This window comes from Pteronotus mesoamericanus, unplaced genomic scaffold (genome assembly GCF_021234165.1).
Source record: "Pteronotus mesoamericanus isolate MK-2021 breed Mesoamerican mustached bat unplaced genomic scaffold, CSHL_Meso_final scaffold_174, whole genome shotgun sequence".
Classification (NCBI taxonomy): Eukaryota; Metazoa; Chordata; class Mammalia; order Chiroptera; family Mormoopidae; genus Pteronotus; species Pteronotus mesoamericanus.
Window position 1 is genome coordinate 3,541,176 of NW_026555309.1, and position 23,380 is coordinate 3,564,555.

Genomic DNA, 23,380 nt, shown 5'->3' on the forward strand with positions numbered 1-23,380 from the left:
CTCGAAGGAACCCTGCCAGCCAGGCTGCGCGGTAGCCGCGCACCGGCCGGCGGGAAGAGTCGTCCGCAGAACCGACGCCCGCCCGCGGACGGGAAGTGGCGCCCGGCCCGCCCTCCGCCGCCCGCGGCCCCGCAGTCCCGCACCGCCCCCTTTCTCTCGGCCTCTCCCTCGGCCTCCGCCACCCCGGCCGAATTCTTGCATAAATTATGCCAGGCGCGCCTGACGTCAGGTGGCGGCGCGCGGGCGCGGGCGCGGGCGCGGGCGCGGGCCCGGCACGGAGGGAGCCGGCGGCGGGCGCGCGCGGCGTGCCGGGTGCGCGCAGGCGCTGGCGTGCTGGGGCCGCGGTGGCGGCGGCGGCGGCGGTGGCAGCGGCGGCAGCGGCAGCGGCGGTGGCGGCGGCGGCGCGGGGGTTGAGCCGTGGTAGTGCGGACGCGCTCGTGCTCGGGAACTATCGGATTAAACTTGAATCGAGTGAAATTACACAAAGGAGCGCCACTGAGAAGGCGGCCCGGGGACCCGGAGACCCTGAAACTCGCCAGAGCCCCGTTCGCTCCCGGCCAACTCCGCGCCCGTGGATTCAGACCCCCGGCCGCGGCCGCCCAGCCAACTCCGGAGCCCGCTCTGCGTTTTGTTTTCTTCTCGGCACAGGGCATCGGAGGAGCCCGACCGACCGACCCGGTGAGCGCGAGAGTTCGCCGGGCGCCTGCGGGAGGGGCGGCGGCGGCAGGAAATCGCTCCGGGCCGGGGCTGGGGCCGCGCGAGGAGTTGGGTACGAGGAGTTGGGCGTGTGCGGGGCGAGGGGCGAGGGCGGGCGGGGGCCAGGGCCGGCGCAGGAGCGCAGCGTCGCCCGTGCTGTGTCGCTGGCGTCGCCGTCCGCGGGGCCCGAACCCGCGCCCCGAGCGCCGCCCGGCGCCCCAACTTTTGCCTGCGTCCGCGGGGCCGGCGACGGCGGGGGCGCGCGGTCCGGCCGAGGGTCACTTCCTCGCATGTAAATGGCTTTTTGTTGTGCTGCCGGCGTGGGGGGGGGGTTACGGGGGACAGGAGGGAGCGTGTCTGCGCGCGGGGGAGCGCGAGCGCGTTTCCTCCCGCCGGCGCCGAGCACGAGTTGCCGGCTCCATTCGAAAGAAAAAGGAAGGAGAAAAAGTTGGGCTCCAACTCAAGTGCGAGTGGGCTATGGGCGCGCGGGCGCGGGGCGGCTGAGCGGCGGCGGCTCGGGGACGGCGGCGACCCCCGCCTCCCGCCCCCGCCCCCGCCCCCCGCTCCGGACCGACCACGCCGCGCTCGCCGGGAGCGGCGGCCGCACCGGCGCGAACAAAGTGCGTCCCTCCTGGCGCGGCGGCGCCGGCCCGCGCGGGGACGGCCACCGGGCGAGGTGGGTCGGCGGCGGGGAAAGTGCGCGGGGCGCCGCGTGGGGCGGGGGCGGCGTGAACACGCGGCGCTAGGGTCGTCCCGAACCCAGCCCTAGCCGGCCGCGGGCGCGCAGTTGCGGACCCGTGGCCGGGGGCTCCCGGGGCTCCCCGGTGGCTCCCAAGTACGCGAGAAGGAGAAGAAAGGGAGCGGGGCCGGGGCGAGCGCGGGGAGGCGCGGCGAGGAGGGGACCCCACCTTGCCGAGCTGGCCGGGCCAGCGGCGGCGGTGGCTGCATAATAGCGAGTCTAACCCCTGAAAGGCAACTCGGCTCTCCCACCCCCAAGCCCGCCCAGGGAGGGGTCACCAGGTGGCCCCCGAGGTGGCCCGGGTGCGCTCTGCCCCCGTAGAGATCCGCGGTTCGGAGTGTGAACGGCGGAGGTGGCTGGAGGCCAAGCGGTCAGCGGGGAGAGGAAGGAGGGCGACGGGGGACGCGTTGTTTGTTTGGTTCGCACCGGGGACTGAGCTCGCCGGGGGCGCGGGGGCGCGGGCACCCCGTGGGCTGCCGTGCGGGGCTCCGCGTCCGCTCGGGGCCAGCGCGGCCGGGGGGTCGAGGGGGAAGGGCGGCGGACCCCGGGCGGGAAGGGGGGGCTCGGGAGGCTCCGGGGAAGGAGCCGCCGGCCCCGAGCAGCCATCATTACCGAGCCGCCTTTTCTCCGAATGGCTCTTCCTCGAGGAACCCAGCGCTGTGGGAGCGCACCCCAAACTCCCGGCCGGCCGCCCGCTTTGTGAGCGCCCCCGTAGAGCGGGCGGCGCAGGGAGTGCTCCTGCTATGGGTCGGACGGTTTTCCCGGAGGTCACTTTTAGAGATTGTTCACGCCTCGATTTTAAACTAGTTTTTTCCCCCCTCTTCTGAACAGACAATGGACAAAAGAAAAGTAGCAACCCACATGGAGAGTTTCCTTTTGAATTGCTAGAATTAGATACACTATCTAGCTCTCCACTTGTTAAGTATACTTTTTAGTCTCCCATTGCATATTATCTAACAATCGGTTTAAATAAGTTATCTTGAAATATGTTCATCTTTTGGGCTTGATTTCTGGGGTGTATGAAATATTTAAATTTATTTTTAAAGGATTATGTGAAGGCCCTACTTTTTATTTTTAAAAACATGTTAATTTAAGCCGTCTTTGTAGTAGGTAATATCTTTCAAAGAGGTTGAATGCATTTTCCACCCAATCCTCTCCTAATAATAGGTGGGGGAGTGCTCATCATACGTAATAATCAAACAGAAAAATAAAAACTTGTCTGGATTTCCTCACGGATCAATTCTAACGATGACAAAAAAATCTTGGGGACTGACCTTAGCATGGGAACCTGATTTATTCCCAGTTATAATTCCATTTAGATTGTAGTAATGCGTAAGTACTGGGTCATTCTTATTTCAGAAATAACTTGAGCAGTGATTTTATGAAGTTGAATCCGTCTCCCAGCCCCCCAGAGTACATCTGTCGCAGAGTGTTTTTGTCTTGCTGTTGCACAACAGAAGCCCTACAGTCTTTACCCTAAAATGGCAGCTTTCATTTGACTGGGGCCCATTCATTGACAATGATAATAAAGAGGCTGAAAGCTAGATGCTTGGGGCACGTGGTTTGCCTTTCTAGGTGATAATAAGTAGGAGACATTTTATGTCTTCCAGATTTGCTCAGGAAAAGTTTATTTTCCCTGAGAAAAATCTGTACTGTAAAAAAAGTTACTAAAAGCAAACAATTTGGAAATGAAAAGGGGCTTCCAGCAAGTTTTAGGAACTAAATTTTCTTATTTTGCCAAAGAGTTGAAATATGGCATTCCCTCCTTTTTGGTGACCAGATAAAAAAACGTAGTGGATCTTTGGGAGGCTTTAACAGGTGAATGTCCTCGCCACGCTACGCAGGAATTGTTTTCTAGCACTATAGACTTTATCATTTATATTCTTTTGATATTTTCTATTTTTTTCTTCCTGTGTGCAAGCCAGTAAATTGAAACTTGATTAATTCTATTATAGGTCTGGAGATTGAAATGAGTTTCTAGATAAGAAATGAATAATAATAATAAACGACTGGCATGTCAATTCCAAACTCCAGTTATATTGGTTTAATCAATGAACTTATTTTCAAATTAATTAAAAAAATTACTTCCTTTTCTGTGTCTTAACATAGAAGTCAGGGTAGAGAAATGACATAGGTCATATATAGATAATGGTGATGGTTAAAATTCCAATGTTATTTTCTTTTGAGGAAAAAAATAACACTTTTTTTTCAAGGTGAAAATATAGAAGCCAAGTTTGAAATAATGTCTCTAGAATCTTAGTTCATAGATTCATTTGTACTTGATCTAGTTTTTAATCAGTTTGACTTATAGGACCAATTCCAAAACTTTTTTTTCATGTGTGTTACTTTTATTGGGTTAAGATGAATATGTGAGAAATACTTTTAAGTACTGTGTCAAAGATATGTTACAACTTTTCTTCATACAGATGGATGCAGTTAGTGTAATATAGTATAGTTTTTAAGCAATTAGGTCAAGAGAAAAATATTTTCCTCTATGAGAATACAGTCTGAGTGCTCTTATGTACATGCTGTGTAACCCCTAAGAACAGTCTACATGTCTAATTTAGAGTCATTATTGCAAACCTAAGCTTACAGTGTTTCACTCCCTATGCTGAAGGAAGGCTGTCTGCCATGCAGTCATAACCCTTTAGTTACTTTTGATTCAGCAACCATTGGCAAACTGTGAGTGTGCAAACGAGAAATGAAGAGGCTGTGCTTCCCCTCAGAGAGTTTACCATCTAGTAGGAAAGAGAGTTCCATCGTTAACCAAATACATTTTACTTTTAACATTAACTTTGAAGGTAGTATTTTTTTATCCTTTATTATCCATACCCATATATGGCCTTGAGGGTTTGATAGCAGACACCGTGGCCATCTTATAAACATTTACTATAAATAAGGCATTGCAAGAATAAAAATGCTTAGTCAGGGCTAAGCAAAGTGTGACTACCAAAAAAAATGATCCTTAAAACTTTAGCTTTGTACTAAATTGTTTTACTTCAGTATTCAAATGCTTTCTCGATGTAAACAGACAAGTACTAACATAGATATGGGTCACATAGCTAAATTCACTAAAAAAGATGGAGAAGGAGCATTTTGGGTAATGTTGAGGTGATGTCAGGCATATATTGGCTCTGTGCAACTCTTTAATTGTCTTTTTCATTCACATGGACACATTTGTGTATCTGTTTTTTACAAGCTCTTATTTTTATGCCACTAGGAATTCAGAATTTAGTATTGTATCTTCCCAGGTTTCTAAAGCCATTGTACCTTTATTAGTTTGGGAGATAAAAATTTCTTTTTTTCATTAGAAAACATTATTTTGTCTTAGTTCTCAAAAAGCTGTTATTCAAAGACGATGGATAATGTTAAAATAAAAAATAAATTGGGAATAAATGATCACTTAATTTTTCTACAAAAATATGGTGATGCGACGATTTATTTTAATTTGGGTGTTACTCAGGTCAGGTTGCAATTATGGCAGTCCATAGCTGATTATGGTGGTTATTAAGAGCTGGAAAGGTAATTAAAAACAGTACTGCTGCTCTTTTATTTTACTTGTATCAATATATTAAAAATCTTAAATGAAATTACACCTGCATGGTAAAAATTACCAATAGGAATAGGAAATCATAATGATATTGTCAAATAGAAATTTATTTTACAATCATTAATGAATCTTTGGATATTTAGAGCATGAGGACCTTAGAGAGCTAGTCAAACTTTCTCATTTTACAGAGTAAGAAACTAAAGCCCAGAGAGATTAATTAAATGCATTGCCTCTGGCTGGTCACCCAGTTATTGCAGAGCTTGCTTGGTCACAGGTGTCTTCCTGGTGCCTAGCTCGGTGCTGGCACAGGGCAGGCGTGGGTTTGCCTTTGTAGGATGACTGAGCTGGCTCTGGAAGAGCCTAGCTCTCTTCGTCTTATATTCTGACTCAGAGTACCTTTTGGGTTCAGAATCCAGCATTATCTGCTAACATAGCTCTTACAGGTATTCTTAAACCAATAATAATTTGCCTCTCCTGTGTAATAGTTTAGAGAGTTTTTTTTCTTGGTGGGGGTGGGGTGGGTGGGGAAACTATGATTATCCATCTAGAAAAATTCAGAGATAATTATTCCAGGGTTTGATTACTGTTTTCATTTTGCAAGCATGTATTCATTACCATAACTAGATTCCTGTACCTTTTTTGTTTATTTGTTTTTGATTCCTGTACTTTTAAGTTAATGTTAGTTGACTGCAAACATGACAGTTTTCTCAGTGAAGTATTTTTGGAGGGTTGTGTTTTATTTTTACTTTGAAAATTAAAGACTATCTTTTAAAAAGTAAAAATAATGTACAATTGTAATGAAGAAGCAGAACTTGGTTGTAAAAGGCTGATTGGTCCTTGGGCTTGTTTGTTTAGGCCAATGTGGAATCAGAGAAGCTTTTTTTATTGGCCATTTTAGCCGCACACTGCTGCTGTAGGTGTCAGGCTTGGCTCTAGTGGCAGCTGACTCTGGATTGTGATCACTTTTCCTGTTTCATCTGTTTTCTTGTTCATCGATTGATTCAAATATTTATTGGGTACCTGCTACCTGAAAGGTGCTAGGTATGTGTGAGTTGGGAATACAGAGGTGCCATGAGAAGATACGACAGGCCCACACATAAAATAAATGAAGCTACTGCATCGTCATAGGTAGATTCTGTGTGGGGTATTACTCTTTGGGAATGGCTTTAGCAGTGCTATTCAAATGATGGTAGAAGGAAGGAGCAGCACTAGCCAATCTGGAGAGATGCAGTATGTTTGAGGTCAACAGAGAGCAGCTAGATGAGACTTAAGAGGCACGTAAAGACTAGCTTGGGAAGGGCTTACAGGATATGGAATTTTGGATTTTAAAAAAAGCAGCAGAATCACCAATGAGGGTTAAGCAGTGCTGGACATGAGCAGACTTGAAGACTGAATTGATGGGTGGGTCAGGGGAGGGAGAATAGACGGGGAACAGCATCCTGCCTGCTATTGTTGTGGTCCATGGCATGGGGAAATAATGGTTTGGACTAGATTGATGACCATGGGGATGGAGAAAAATCGACAGATTTGAGAAATATTTAGGAGGTTCGATGAATAGGACTTGAGGATAGATTTGTTCTCAGGGGGAGAGGAAGGTGTCAGGGAATGTAGATTTCCAGTGTATTCCCTGGCTGGTGATGTTATTTACTGAGACAGGGAGCTCCTGAGGACTAGATTTGAGGAGGAGGTACACGAATTCTTGTAGCAAATGACTGATGCAGCCTAGTAGCATTCCAAAACTTTCCAAAATAATTTGCTAGCTTCCCCTAGATGTTGGTGCATGTTGAGCCCATCAAGGATTACCGTTGGGGGTCAATGGAAAGGGAGAGGGGAAGGAACCTTTGTTACTTGTCTAACATGTGACACTTCCTTTGTTACTTGCCTAATGTGTAGCACTTTGCTTGTTCCTTGCCTACTATGTAGCACTTTGTATGAGCTTAATTATCATAGACTGAGATTAGAATCCTAGGCAAGCAGACTTTGCTACATTTTGTTCTTTTGTATCTCCACATTCTGGAAGCAGCTTTCTGTTGCTAGTTACGTATTGGGACAAGGTCCTTGGCCTCCCAACAGATAGCTAGTGGGTCCAACTGTGCTCTTAGTGGAGGAGTTAGTTGTATTTTAGGACCTAGTTTCAGTCACACATAGGTATGGTAGAAATAAATACATTACTTAAATAATTGTCCAAAAAAAAAAAAAAAAAAAAAAAAGAAAGAAAAAAGCATCCTGGCCAGAATATTTATCTGATCTTTTAGTGTATCTATAAGCTGGTTTTATATATAAAATAGCTAAGAAGTCACTCTATTCAATGATTATAAAAAGGGGATTTTATAACATGGTTGGTAGTAAGTGAGAGATGCTAACTGATAAACTCAGAACAGAAAACCTTTTAAGTTGCTGACTTTAATATTCTATGAAATAAATTACGGAAACCCTGAACATTTATCCTGAAACAACTTGTTGAGGGAAATGTTTGTATTTTAGTTTTTGCCAGTTTCTATAGGCAACACTAGCATCCATTTATTTTTGTTATGGGTCAGACTTTGATCTTTGTATACGTAGATATTCTTCCTGGGACTCTTTGTCTGTGGTTAGGGGTATATTTCAAAGGTATTTTTATTGACATTGTTCCTCACTGGCTTTTCTGGTGGCCAGCATGAATTGGCCAAGTCCACCAAGGCCCTCTCTGTCTTGTTCAGGGTAGGCAAGATTGTGTGTCTTTACAGGTTAATTTACAGACTTACGTTGGTTGTAGGGACATGCTTCATCCATCCATTCCTCCCTCCCTCCCTCCCTCCCTTCTTCCTTCTCTCCTTTTTTTTTTTTTTTTAGAAAAAAGAAACAGATCAGGGTTTTAATTAGGTTCTTCACGAGAAATTTAGAACACCAGTTTGTGAGGACAAAGCGCATTTGTGAGAGCAAACAGAGCAGAGGTAGCCCTGCAGCTAAGGGACAGCTTTGGTTTTTGGCAGCATTTGCGAGTCCATGGCTTTCTGATCAACCTTGTGCTGCTCTGTAATCTCATATTTCTCTTTCTCTGTGTTGAAGATCTCACCCTTCTGGTGTCTGGGCTTGCATAGCTTCTGCTTTTTGAAGTAAGCACCTGTGAGATGTTTGGGGATTTTCACACCACTGATACCAATTTGGGTGGAGGTGGTGATGACAAATTTCTGGTGTGTTCTGTGCAGAGGAACTCGATTAAGGGACAGAGGTCCACTCGCAAGTAGCAGGGCTCTGCCCAGCTCCTTCAGGAAAAGCGCCCTCTTGCCTCCGTGGTGCCCAGTGAGGATGGTCTGAATGGTCCCGAGACTGATGCCGGCATGAAGTTTTCTCACGTGCCAATGGAAGGGTTTCTTGCTGTGGCTCAACAGCTTTTGAGGCACATCTTCAGTAGGATAATATCTAGTCATTTTGTGCAGTTTAAACACTTGGGTAACACCATTCTTGTCACCATCAGCTGGTTTTGTGACAGTAGCAAGAACTTTCTCCTTTGTCTTTTTTTTAAAAAAAGAAACTATTTTATTTTATTTTTTATTCTCACCAGAGGGCATTGTTACTGATTTTAGAGAGAGGGGAGGGAGTGAGAGAGAAAGGGAGAGAAACTTAGATGTGAGAAAGAAACATCGATTGGTTGCCTCTCATACGTTCCCCAACCTGGGACCAAACCCTCAACCCAGGTATGTGCCCTGACTGGGAATGGAACCCTCTACCTTTTGTTTTACGGGATGACACTCCAATCAACTGAGCCACAGGGCCAGAGCTCTCCTTTGTCTTTTCAACCCTGAATTTAGCTGCTGAGTACTTCCTCTTGAACAAGGCCTTTTAGGAATACAGAGCCGACCAGGAATATCTGCCAATTCCTCTGACTAGGACAGGGTTCTGCTTGCATTGGGGCTTCCCCTTCTTAGGCCTCTTGGCCTTGAGGTTACCCTTCTTAACCTTGGCTTCAGGTTTCTTCTTAGTATCTGACTTCTCAGTTTTTTCACCCACCATCTTGCAAGATGGGAAAGAGGCAAGTTTTACTTTCACCATAAGTGGTTTTGAGGGCTATTTGGATACATTTAGGGCTAGTAATATTCTCATATGGTGGAATAGAAGAAAAGCTTTGTGTGCTGACTTAGCTTCAGATGGACTTGTCTCAACTATTCTGTGGCAGTTTACTACTGTTTCTTCAAGTTGCTAGTTTTAAACTTTTCAAAAATCTTAAAAAATATATTCTCCTGTTTGATCCCACCAATAGTGTGTTATGGTTAAAGAAATCATTGCCTTCTCAAAGGTGTAAATACTAAGTGAAAAGCTGTATGCAGGTTTCTGTGATGTGGGTTTTAGTGGAAGAATAAAGAGGATGTTTATTTGGGGCTCTTCCCTGACCCATCAGGAGTGGCCCGGAGGCAGCCGATTGGTTTTCTACCATGCGTTTCATCAACATGGGGGTGGGCAAAGGGCCACTGTCACTGAGCCTTTGTGTAGGGAATGGCAGGGAATTAGACACATGTGTTAGTTTTGACAAGTCACTTACTCTCCCTGGTATCCTCTACTTAAAAGTCAGAGGTTTCCACACCATATTTTATTTGCATTGTGTCTGATGAAGGGTACGTATTGATAGTACCTCAGTAACTCATTTTTCCCCTAGTTCTCTCGCAAGCTGGGACTATTTTAACTGATTATAGAATCTGTTCTCTTTTTATCCTTCTGAAAAAAAATAACATTGTAGAATCTGTCCTGTTGATATGTGAAACATAATTATCAAGCATGGCCACGTGGCTTAGTTGGTTGAGCCTCATCCCGTACACCAAAAGGTTGTGGGTGCGATTCCTGGTCAGGGCACATACCTGGGTTGTGGGTTCTATCACCAGTTGGGGCACGTGCAAGAGGCAACTTACCAATGTTTCTCTTTCCCTCCCCCTTTCTGCTCTCTCTAAAATAAATAAGCATGTCCTTGGGTGGGGATTAAAAAACATAATTATTAAATGTATATATTATTTTAACATACCTCAAAACTATCATTTTTAACACGATACTTAGCAGGCAAACAGTGAGAATTCCCTTGTAGTGTGCATGCCTTTAGTTTCCAAGGCAGCGCTTGCCATTGCAGTAAGTGAATAATAAAATCAGTTTGAACACAGGTGTGTGATAAAAAATATGCCTTAGTTGGTGAGGATGCTCTCATCAACTGAGTTACCTGGTCAGGGCTCTCAAGATGAATTAAAAAGAAATAAATCTCTATTACAGAATTATATGTTCTTGTATACCTGATCTTGTTTGTGCTTAAAATTTTGCTTTGGCTCATTGTAAGTGTATTGATTTTGTCATAAAAGTCATGCAGTCTCACCTTGAGAATTTAAAAATCTTGATTAAACAGTGTTTATTTTCTCTGTTAGGTGTGTGTTGGGGCAGTCAACTAAAATTGTGCAGAAACACCACCACAACATTAAGAATAACAGTAATAACCCTAACAAGTAACAGCTATTGAGCATTTCCAGTGAGATAGGCATTATACTAAGTGTTTTCATGGATTGTTTCAGTTACTCATCAGAACAGCTCTGAAATAGGTAGAATTATTAACTCTATTTTACAGACGAGGATACTTGGCCTGAGAGGTCAGATTGCCCAGGATCCTACAACTGGAGCAATCAGTAGAGGAGGAATTTGAACCCAGATCATTCATTCTCCAGAATCTGTGTGTGTAACCATTATGCCCCCTTGCTGTCTAGACCAGCTTTGAGGCCTACATCATTGCTGTCTTACTGGGCAACACCCTGCAATCCTGTATCGCTGTGTCCTGTCAGCCCAGGTTATTTCTGTCCATACTTCCTCTGTGCCCAGTGTATTTGTGGAGCCGAATGTCTTGGGATGTTTGGCACCTAAGATGACCAAGTTCCATGGCCATCACCTTTAATTTCCTCCTTCTCCCATGGAGATGAGAACAACTGTTCTTGTGGAGGTTTTTTTCCGCCCCCTGTGGTGACTGAGAATTTGAGCTGTGACATCAGACAGATTAGCTATGAGTCATAAAAATGGAAATATTATCAACCACCCAGAGATGGTGGAAGATTTAAGGAGGAATTCTATCTGAAGTACTTCGTATAGCATTGGGCATATTTGCTTAGTAGTCAGTAGCTCACTCTTAATCATTGTACTTGTCAAACCATATATTTTGATTTTGTTTTTAATTTAAAAAGTCTCCCTAATCTTAGATTATGACTAGAAGAGAAAGAGTGGCCTGCAGTGGTGATTGGCTACACGATTTTCACTTTTTTTCCAGGAGTAGGCATTAATGAATGTCTGTGTCCAGGTGTGTAACTAGATGTTATTTACCCAAGCCTCTCAGTTATGCAGAGGTGATTCAGAAATCCCAGGTACTAACAATGACAGATTCGCAGGAGCAGTTGTTTTTCTAACTACAAAGATGGTCATCTACTAACTGGATTACAATTGTCTTGCTAGTGAACCAGTCATTCCTTCTTTTCCTCAAAGCTGCATTTCTCAAAAAATGGGAGATGCTGTCCTAGACGAAAAGTGGTGGGGCATATTCAGTCAGCTCTGGAATATGAGAATTTTCAAGTATAGACCAAAGTGGTACAGGGTGTTCTAAAAGAACATTTGATTAAATCCTTTCCCTTGAAATTTTATTTATTGCTTCAGAAAGAGAAAAGAGGGGATCTAAAATGAGAGTAGCCTTGGGGTTGGGATCTTGGATATGAGTTGCAACTAGAAAGTAAGGAAATTCCTCCTTCTGGAAGAGTAAGACTCTGTGGTAGCCTCCTTGGAATTCCACTGCTATCCACATTGGCATGAAAATTGAAGAGGTGGAGTATAGACAACTTTTATTTTATTTTATACTTTTTTTTTTTTTGTCACCAGTGACTCTAGGGGAAAAAATAAAATCGCAAAGTAAAAACAGTTGATAGCTATATGGGAGTTCTTGTACTGTTCTTCCTCCTTTGCAAATTTGAAAGAAAAAAATGTATTAAAATAACAGTGACTCTTGGACTTGACCCCAATAGCTAACATTATGGAACATAGCTTTATGTGTTTTTGCATTTTGCTGAAACTATTTTTTACATAAGTGTTTTCACTAAATATCAAAGTATGATTAATCAAAATGTTGAAGTAGGAACAGTAACTGCCATTTTATAGGTGAGGAAACAGAGTTTTAGAGATCATTTAATAAATTTGTCCAAATCAGAGCTGTTAATGGTGGAGTTGGGACTCAAATCAGGATAGGCTGTAGCATAAACCTCTCTGCAGAAATTGCTTTGGATGGTCTCACTAAAATGACAGACTTTAGGAGGCTGGGAAGAGCATTTGTCAAGAACTTACACAGTTGTGCTTTTGAGGGCTGACTCCTGGAGAGAAATTGAAAGGCTCAAAGGTGTCTTTTAATGGATTATAGTCAGATGCTTCTTTTCCTCAGGTGTCATATTTTACCAATCTCAAACACTTTCAACCTAGGATACTTGCTTGTTGCAAGAGATACTAGTGTTCCAGCCCTGTTTTCATTTATCAGGCCATCTAAGATGTAGCCAACATCAAAATATTCAGCTTGCTACAGAATTGGTTTTCCTCAAACTTTTTTCCATTGTTTATAAAACATGTATTAATTTGCTTAGCATCTTTTTTTCTCACTGCACAGGACTTGAAAAGCCCCAGGATGCTACGCTCTTGTTTTTCATAGATACATTAACTTGGGTAAATATACAGCCTCCATGAAGCACTTGCAAACTGTTTTGCTAATGCACAGGACAGCAGTCCACCTTCTACAGCTATATTGCATGGTTTAAATAGGTATAAAACTCAATGTATGAATCTGTAGACATCTATCTTCTTGGTAAAAAGGTGAAATCCCAAATTTGAATACTACTTTGTCTCATAGAAATATTCTGTGGTGACATATTCTAGATTTTGTACAGGTTGATAGTTTTCTTCATAATTGAGCAAGATGTCAACTAATGAGTACAACTAACGATTGAGCTTCTAGTTATAACTTCAGTTCTGCTATCTTTGGTGCACTTAAAATTTTAATTTTTGTTTAATTTCGTTTGTGAATTTTCAGAGACAAGTTCATCACCAGGACTAGCATTTTAAGTTTTCTGTTTTCCTTCTTATTAAAAACAAAAATAAAATTCTGCACTGGTGTTAGAAAGAAACTTCAAATTTATATGGAATTTTGTGGCTAGTGTTGCTGCTGAGAGCTGTTCCCATTTAGTTGCTAGGATTCAGCAGGACAAGGAAAACTCTGTCTTCTGTGCTGTTGGAGAAGGACGCAGTACAAAGACAAAGGTAATTGCCCTGCACAGTTGAGCCCACAGGTGGTGATGCTGCTGCTGTCGTTGAGTGCTGGCTGGCAGGCAATGCCATCATGTTACAGCTGGAAAATGCGTGTTGTTGTGTTTCACTGTCTTGGTGTGGTGAACAAAGGGCAATGTCCTGTCCAAGGATCTGCACAGAAACCCAGGCTTTGCCTCACAGAACGGTTGACGCTGAGGCTCGGCTATCATTCTCCAGGTGTAGACTTTTCAGAACTCAGGGAAATGCCGACATCATTGATACTATCCTTTGTGGATCATTGCCATCATCATCATCATCATCATCATCATCACCACTTGACAAACCTGAAAGTGACTGTTCACTACCTTACTTCCTTTAAAAAAGACTGCTTGGACTAGCTATTTAATCTACCGTGTGCTCTGATTTGTTTCACCTACACTAGGCTTTTTGATTCAAGACATTGCAGTATTAATTCATATCCTTATGAAAAATCCTTGGGCAGCTTTTACTCTTCCAATATTTGGTTTTGTGAAAGGAACTCCAGCTTCCCCTTTTTTCATTGTTTGGAGACACTTGTGTAGAAGATGCTTGTCCATCATTCCAGGGACAGAAAACTAATGAAGGAAGGCCTCCATCCTGCATCTTTTCAACAAGGTTCTTAGTCCCTCTCCCTTCCACCTTGCCAGGACATGCCAGGAAGGTACAAGGTGGTTTTGCAGATACCATGCATCCATTGGTGTGTAAGGAAGAGGAGAATACTGAACGGGACTGGTGTAACTCTTCATCGTTTTAGTTCAAGGAACCTGTAAAATGAGTCTGATAGTGATTTTGAGGATCTTATGTAATTATTTAAAAAGTTCATGTAATATGAGAACTAATAAAATAAATTTTTAATCGGGCCTTAAAATCAACACGACCATCTGGGATGCTTGTTAAAAATGCAGATTCCTCAACCCCACATCAGTCTTACTGAATTAAAATCTCTGTGGACTATCTAGAATCTGAATTTGTATCTAGGTGTTTCTGATGTACTCTAAAGTTTAAAAAGCCACATGTTTAGACCAGTATGTTAAGTTGCACAATTAACATACTGTGGAAAATGAAACAATTTAGAAAAATGGGAAGTCATAGTCTTAGAATATTTTTTGGAATTTTGCAAGTAATGTTTTTCTGTTACATATAAATGAATGAAATGCAGCTGCAGTTAGGCATACTAATTAATGTAAAAGGTAAAGATGGGCAAGTGGTCAGGAGTGTGAAAATATAGTCTCTTTAAAGGTGGAGTTAAAAGAGATGGCATATAGCATGTTTTGTATATATTTGTTTTTTTCATTACTGCCGCAGGATAATTAAAAACTTGTTTTGTGTGTACTTTTAGTTTATGTGGTACAAAAAGAATTGATTTACTATGCAGCAGTAACAATTTCGGGGTAACCCATTTCAAGCCAGCGCTATTTCCAAGGGCATGCAGTACATTTTCCCATGGAAGGTACTTAAAGGTACTTTGGTGAGTGGGTCACTGCCATTCTTGAGGACTTGGTAGGATAATCCTACATAAGAGACAGGATATCAGGTAGAAGCTAAAGGCAGTACCAACATGGAACTCTTTTCTTAGCTCTCCTTCTCCCTTTCTCATTTTTTTCTACTAACCAGCCCATCCTCTTTGACACCCAGCTCCCAGACCTTGGCACAGAGGCACTGTTAGGGTCCTGGGCTTCCCTCCCATGCTCTCTCAGTTCCCTGTTCCTCTTTTTCTGCTCCCTAAATACAGCCTGTATTCAGGGTTTTCATCTTGGCCTGGATAGGGGCTATCTCAGGCCCACAGCTTCAGCTCCTATTATCATGTGATTAAGGCCTAAATCTGTATTTTTATTTCCAGCATCTCCCCAAAACTTGTGTCCTTTATATTCTCAGCTTGTCTAAAAATCTGAAGTCTTCTTCACATCACCTCCTTCCTGTGAAAGCAAAACAAAAGGCTGAAAAGTCAGCGGGGCTTTTTCCCTGAACCTCAGCTCCACATCTCCATCCTGCACTGCTGTCCTCTGCCCTGTTCCTGCATCCTGGCGGTTCCTGCTCTGCAGGTTTCTTCTTCAGTGGGCCCAGTGTCCTTGTGTCCTGGCATCCTTGTTCCTTCTGCTACATTGCGTCTTTCCTGACACCCACTTGACTGTTAGAGCCCAGTTCCAGGCCTGCTAGGCCGTTGCTGTCATTTGCAGTGGAGGGAGAGCAGGGTAGTGACCAGTGTGTGGGGGAACCCCCTCCCACCCACTTTCTGCTATTGATGCCTCCCCACTGACTGTGAGTTTGCCCGAGCTCCTGCCCCTCAGCTCTCCACTGGGGCATGGCTGCCTGCAGAGAGGGCCTACCTCCAGCCCTGCTCTGTGGGAGAGACCTCTGAGTGCAGCGGGGCAGGATGAATTCGGTGTTGAGGCTGTGTCTTGGATGGTGTGAGGCTGTCCTGCACCTGAAGTCTGTCCCCTCTGTGTCTCCTCAGTGACAGATACCACCCCCTGCTTAGTTGCCTCCCAGCTGTTTCAGAACACGGGTGGAAGAAGAGGAGGTGAGAGTTAGTGTTGTCTTCTAGGGCAAGCCCCTTCACCATGTTCCTGGCATCTGATTGGAGCATTTTCCCATGGAAGCATTGTTTTGATTCGGTACTAGGTGCACTGTGAGTTAATCCAGTGCTTTCGTAGGTTAACATGCAATAATGTTCATACTATAATATTGTGCTGGAGAAAAAACTTAAACTAGCAACTAAAATCCTTTTGGGAAGGACTCTCTTGCCGAAACGAGCATTTCCTAAGGACCTGTACCGGAGTGGATCATGTTAGCTCTGAGAAACCATTTGGTGACACTGGAGTTGGGGAAGACGTCTGCCGTACAAGCTCGGATTGGACAGCAGGCTTTCAGGAATGGGGTTTGGGAAAACTGGACCTATCCAAATTCATGTTAGAGTGAGCTTTTGTACAGGGCCATACCCAAGTCACTTCTAGGAAAGACATTAATGAATGCAAAGACATAGCTAGTAATGACAAGGAAAAAATTTTACAATGTTTTTGGATTTACATCTCTGAATAGTAAATGTCAATTTTTGTGTGAGACTCATAATAAAAGTTATTTATTAACTCACTTCAAAGAAGGGTAAGACTCATAAGTGTGCAGATCTTTAGAATATTCTTGCTAACTTTTAGGCATGACTAATGTTTGTGAAGGGGTGCTTACCTGGTTATAACTGTGTTAAGGTTCTGTGGGATATGCTAAGAACATTAACACGCACACAAGGATTTGGGACAGGATAGCACAGTATGTAATTAAGTGCTATCGGTGTGGTGCCGTCAGTGTGGTAGCGATGAGCATGGCCAGGACAGGGCTTGGTAGTGGAGAAAGAAATTAGCACTCTTTTTTTGATAGGTTGGAGGAACTGAGAAATAACATGAATGATATCGCGGAGATACTGAGAGCCAAGGGTCCTGGCAGGAAACAGCCAGCCAGCCCAGAGCAACCTGCAGGGGTCAGGGCAGGGACCTTCGCCCCAAGTGTTTTCCTAGGGGGAGCAGGAGCTGGGGCAGAGGGACCTGCACACGCCCCTCCTCCTCTCAGCTTCTGGGACAGGAAGGCAGGCGCTAGGCTCAGGCAGGATCTGAGTTAGCCAGGAGGAGAGGACAGGGTGAGGGTAGGCTATGGCGAAATTGGAAGTTTAGTCAGAGTGAGATCCCGGCTTACATTACGTGATGGAAATGGAGTTGAAAGGTTAGTTTGGCAACATGTGATGGATTGCAGTTGAAGAGGGACTAGAGGCAAAATGTCAGAGGCTGTTGAAATAGCCCAGCCAGCAGGCAGAGAAGCTGTGACTACAACAGGGAGAACTAAAGAAGAGGGGAGAGACTCGGGGAGGGGCCTGAGTACCCTCTCCTTCCAAGGGGCCCCAGCAGGGAGCTGAGAATGGCTTTGAAGAGAACTTAGGTTTGATGTTTTGAAATTAGATTAGATTAAAAAAAAAAAACACATTTGAGGAGTGTAAGATATGTAAAAAGGTAAAAAAAAATCATTTTAGGAGAGGTTCCAAAATGAAGCTACTTCATGATGAAATTGTGCAACTTGCAAGTCAAGAAATGGCAAGATATTAAACCTTTAAAAAGAGAAAAAAGCCAGGCCCTGCCTGGGTTGCTCAGTTGGTTGGAGCATTGTCCGATACACCAAGGTTGTCGGTTCAATCCCCAGTCGGGACACATACAAGAATCAACCAACAGATGCATAAATAACTGGAACAACAAATTGATGTTTCTTTCTCTTTGTTTCCCTCTCTCCCCTTCCCTCTCCATCTCTCTCTAAAATCAATAAATAAAAATTTAAAAAAGAGAGTGGGTACATTTAAAAAATTAAATTTTGGAATTATTTTCACATGTAGTTTGACTTTATCTTTGTAAATGTCCTTATACCATGGACACAGAATAATATGACAGAATTCTGTAGAATATTAATATTACTCTTTCAGAGTGAAAACATCACAATGGTGATTTGATTAGGAGCATGTGAAAAGGCTATACAAATACAGTCACCACAGATTGAAGTTGGTCACTTTGTTCTAGTTCACTTTTTTGTGAATGTGTGAGTTCTAATATTAGGAAGAACGGATCATGTTTTTATACTTTAGCTACTGTAATCTGTGGGTATGGATTTATTAAAAAGGCACATCAACATATTCTGTGAGAGAATACCATAGAAAAACAGTTGCAGTCCAATAGAAAAGCAGTAAAGGTTATAAGTTAGTAATGTTTAGGAAATGATAATTGCCAATAAACATGAAAATTTCCAAATTATGGAGTAATAAAAATGCAAATTAAAATGAGATACTTTTTCTCATCAAATTAGTGAAGATTTTTAAAAAAGTTCTTGTTGCTGCCAGAATATAATGAGAACTGCATGCTCTCTGCTGTCCAAGTTCAGTAAGTACAAACATTTTGGGAAAAAATTAGGGAGTGTATGTATTAAGACCTTTTAAAATGGCCATTCCAGTTGTAGCAGTCATCTGTCCTAAGAAAAAACCTGAAATCCCTCAACTATTAGGAATAAAAAAGAACATTTTTTTCACAAATTATGTTTGTAAAACAAAGAGTACAAAATAACATAATAGTTATGGTTCCAATTTTATACAAATTAAATCATAAACTTAGGAAGAAACTAGGAAAAATACATTAGTTTTAGAAATGAGTAGTTTCAAGGAATGACAGTTGCACTTAGTTAAAAACTTTGATTCCAGAGTTAAACATCTGATAATCCCTGGCCAGCCTCTTACTGGATGTGTGACTTTGGACGAGTGACTTACTAGCTCTATGACAATCAGCATGTTTTTAAACTTATCTAAGACTCAGTTTCTTCAGCTATAATTGGGGGATGGTAACAGTACTTATTTCCTAGGTCTATTTGGATTAATGCAACAGTGCATTCAAAATACTTCACATAGGGCTTGTTGCATTGTTAGAACTCAATAAATGTTATTTATTTGGATTGCAAGTGGCTTTTATTTTTATCCTTATTTTTTTAATGTTAAAATTTTAAAATGAAAGGTACTTTTATAATCAGGAAAAACAACAGCAGCCAGCCCAAGAAGCCATCTGGTACTTTATATGGAAGAAAGGACTCTGACAATTTTTTAGTATTTTGTGGTATAGACAGGAAAATTTTTTTGCAAAAGTAATGTTACCTAGTTATATTTCTAAAAAATTTTGCTTCTTAGGGTGCCCCCCGCCCCCAGATCCCATAGCAGTATTTGGTTTATATTTTCTATTCCCAAAGAAATTTTTTTTTTTGCAGTAAGTTGAATTTAAAAGACCCTCCTTTTTTCTGAAGTGAAAGAAAACAATCATGTTTTTAAAATTCTCTATAGATGAAATCTATATTAACTGGTTGTTATTAACTGCACACTTAGCACTCAAATTTCAGACATATTTAGTGCTAGCTTCTGTACATCTCACCTAATTGTTTAAATATGTGAGCATGATTTTGATATTTGGGAGGTGGAGGGGAAACCCCTTGAGATTTTCAAGCTTGAGTTAAAAGGCTTATTGTGTCTCAGAGTCAGCTGATGTAAGCTGGTAGGAAGACTTTAGCATCTGGAACTCTTTCACCTTGGAATTGTGTCTTTCTCCTAGAAGAAACACATTTGGGCTGCATACAGCCTGGAGAAACTTTCAGGCTATATTTTCTTCACAGGAGGGTAACAGCTTTGCACTTATTATAAAATAGCTTCAAAGCTTTGTTTCCTTGAAGTTACATTACCTTTCATTTACCTCAAATGTTCTTTATTATGTCTCCTGTGGCAAACAGAGGAGGAGAAGAAAAGGGAAAACAAAGACAAGTTGTTAATATTGTCCCCAGATTAATTATGAATAAATGGGTTGATGGTAACATAAAACTTGAAAATCATACAATCCAGAATATGTGCAACTACTTTTTATTGTAGTTCGCCAAATCTAACATGCTACCAGTTGTTAGATACTATTTCTGATATATTGAAACGTGACCAAAGTATGTCTTAGAATCAATGGAATATAGTAATGAGAAAAAAACCCCCCACAACTTCAGTTTGCAGTCATTCGTATTTTTCTATTTTGTTACCCGAACAGAAAGAATCACCTGAATGCATCTGAAATTGGAATTTAAGCCTCTAATCTCTAGCAAAAAGATTTCATAGCCATATGTTACTTTATTCACACCTGATGCCACCTCTTATACACCTTGCTGCATATGTTGTGAGTACAGCATAGATGGACTCATGAATCTGGTATTTCAACATGACTCTGCTTGGCTACTGGACCTAATATAAGCAGACAGTGGGCGACTTTTTATAGTGTTAATCTGCCAGACTGCTGTCAACACATTGGGTACCGTAAAGCAGTGTCACCAAGACTGTTCCACAAGAGTGATGCCAGAATCTATAAAACTCACAGTAAAACAAGAAGTGCACTGCTAACCACTCAAAGCCTGATTTAACAAAAAAAATCAAGTATTTGAGTATAGATTCTAAGCTTAATACTGGGCTAGTGCCCCCATTGTACATGTGCAAAAGTAGCAAAATCAGTTCTTGTTTATAAGATCATTAAAATCTAATTACTCAGTGACACAAAGCAAGAAAAAGTCCTCTTTAATTTTTTGTATCTGGAATACTTTGAGAGAAATTTGCATGAGATAGTGTGAGGCTAGTATGGAAAGAATACAAGGTAGGTAGATTTATCGAGACACAAACGTGGACCTATTATAATGATGTCAGAGAGTCCTTCACCAGCCACAAAAAAAAAAAAAAGAGAGAAAAAGAAAAATATCAGATAAAATAATAGCAATTTAAAGATTCCTTAAGTGTATAATTACAGATTGGAAAGATAACATGACATAAAGGTTAAAGACAAGAGCTCAGGAGTCAGACAGCCTGGGTTTAAAGCTTAGTTCCAACACTTAACTACTTTTGGGACTGTGGGCAAGTTAATTAACCTTTGCGCCTCAGTTTCCTCACTTACAAAATGGGGTTAATAGTGCCTTCTTCAATGTCTGGCAAATATCAGTCATGCATTAAAATGAGCAGTTATTAATATTGTTACAGCTTGCTTTGTTTCTTAGTAAAGAGAATATGAAAGTGAGAGGTATCAAGATTTGAGAGCCTTGGTGTCAGTACACCTGGAGGTTTCAAATAAAGATGGTAGATAATACCTTTCTTGGCATTGTAGCTGCAACTTGTGAGCAATTAGTAACATCTTGAAAAGAAAAGATTGAAAGTGTGATTACGGCAACTACCTGTAGAACATTTTGCTAGTAATATCTTGGTCTGGGTTTTCTGGATTTCCCCTTGTGTCATGTGGTTAAATAAAGAGTGGTTGTAACATGGCAGCGTGGATTTAGGTTATCATGAAGTCTCTTGTTTTATAATGTAGATTCCCATGACTTAGGTGATATGACCAAATATTTTAATTTCACCAAAAAATTATATGACCATCAGGAAGAGCTGAGGTGATTTCAAAATTGCCAAATATTGATATTTTAACTGTTTTGTTTTCAGTCACCTAGGGTGAGTCAGAATTATGTGATAGGTCCTGTTTTATCATCCCTCCATCCTCTTTTCTTATCTTCATCTGAGGATATGTCCATTGATGTTAGGGGAAAGGAAGGGGAGAGAGAGGGGGAGAAACACCAATTGGTTGCCTTTCAGTTGTGCCCTGACTGGGAATTGAATGTGTGACCTTTTGGTTTATGGGGAGATATTCCAAACAACTGGGCCCCACTGGCCAGGCCCCTCTCCCTGCCCCTTTTAAAGACTAGTATAGCTTGTGCTGTAGCCAGCCCTGCATCTTGTCTTCTCCGTTGCTATGGAATATGCCTCAACTTCTCTGTTTGCTTCCTGAGAGCCTCTCTCTGCTGTTGGATGGGGTGGGGGGTGGGGGTGGGGGTGGTCAGCGAAAACTAGAATAGGAAATAGGACAGGGCTTTGAAGGAGCTTATGGTGAATTAACTTTCATTCCCTCTTCAACCCTGTGTTCCATTGACTTTTGGGATCATCTCACATTCTGCTTTCAGCCACACTATGAGTTAGGTGAAGTGGTGGTGGTGGTGTTTTTTCTTTGTCTTATTTTTTTGTGTTTCATAGCTAGAGATTGTGTCTGTGAAAATATTTTAGATTCTGAACAGCCAAAACTTCAAAAGATCATTAGGAATAAAACTAAATACTAAATTGATACTTGGTGATTGCTTTCCTTAATCTCTTTTCAACCATATCGGCAGCTTTGCACCTTCACAAATTGTGTTGAGGATATTTCTAGAAGCTTCTGTCTTATGTTAACAGCCAGAGCCTGTTTCGTAGTAGGCATGTGCTATCTGGCAGGTTATGGAACTTTTCATTTGATGCGATGCTGAGACTAAATATTGATTGACAAAAACCAAGGCCTCATATATATCTCAACTGGAACTAGATGAGGACAACATTAAACTCAAAAGAGTCAGGACCACAGAATTAGGAGATCCTTATGTTTAGCCTATCATGATGAGATGCTTCATATCAGGTGGCCAAGTAGTTTTAGAAACTTAAAAATATCTCCAGCTTTGATGCTGGCTGGGTGCCTGTTTAAACTAATTAGATGGTCTATAAATATGAAAGTTGTTACACACTAGATCTGCTGTTGATAACCATTGGAGGCAGTATAACCTAACAGTTAAGAGCGTGGGTTCTGGATTTGGAACCTGGTTCTCATTTAGACTCCTCACTGGACCATGTGATCTTAGGAAAGTGTCAGAAGAGACACTAGTGCCAGGCGCACGCACTCTTAAGAGGACAACGGGTATGATAATGAGGATGAGGGGGTTGCAGTTCCCTCAAGTCTCTCATTGCCTCAGAAGGCAACACTTTCCAGTAATGAGGGCTGGTTTCACAGATTAGAACAATATGTTCATTTGAATTTTGAGCAGAGTGAGGTTTGTGAATAATGTATATTTGGGCTGGAAAACAGTCTGATGGAAAGTGAGCACACACATGCTGACAAAAAACGTGAGGTAATTCAGAATATCTTATGTGATAGGAACAGATATGTAGCTGCATTTCGACTAAATTAGCAGACTTTAGACAAAATACAAACTTGAAATTAACATTTCTTTATAAGCGGCAGGAGTGGCTTTAGTCACTGTATGCGATACAGCATGCGTAAAATGTCCATGAGGGAATGCAGTCCTGAGTACTTAATAAAGTCCTCCGTGAATGCAGTCATGATAGAAAAGACCACGGCCTGGAGAGCCAGTTTTTCAGATGTTCATTAATTTATGGAAGTTTTGCATTCTCAGTATCTTTATTTGAGGTCTTTTTCCTTTTATTTCCCCAAGTAAGTGTAATGTGAAATCATCCCTTAAGGTGAAGTAGGTATTTTTCTTCTATTTTTTGACATAGTTGTACTGGATATTTGTTTGAGAATGGATGGGATTTATCAAGTTATTATGCTGAGGGTGATTATCAAGAGTATAATGTGGCTGTTCCACATACATAGTAATTACAACATGGATTATTTTATTTTTATTTCAGAAAGTGAGGGAGAGAGGGAGAAAGAGAGGGAGACAAACATTGATGTGAAAGAAACATCTATTGGTTGCCT

General features: G+C 42.3%; 2 protein-coding genes across 3 annotated transcripts in view; one reads left to right on the forward strand and one right to left on the reverse strand.

Annotated features, from left to right (window-relative positions):
* Positions 1 to 333: 333 nt before the first annotated feature.
* CHD7 (chromodomain helicase DNA binding protein 7) overlaps positions 334 to 23,380 on the forward strand; it is a 198,051-nt gene continuing 175,004 nt past the window's right edge. For both annotated transcript variants that reach the window (XM_054590164.1, XM_054590166.1), the window contains exon 1: positions 334 to 678. The gene's annotated coding sequence lies outside the window, so the exon portion shown is untranslated. The remainder of the gene's footprint in view (positions 679 to 23,380) is intronic.
* On the reverse strand, positions 7,931 to 8,395 carry LOC129084160 (60S ribosomal protein L6-like). Its single transcript, XM_054590167.1, has one exon. It carries the CDS (start codon positions 8,393 to 8,395, stop codon positions 7,931 to 7,933), a length of 465 nt encoding a protein of 154 aa, XP_054446142.1.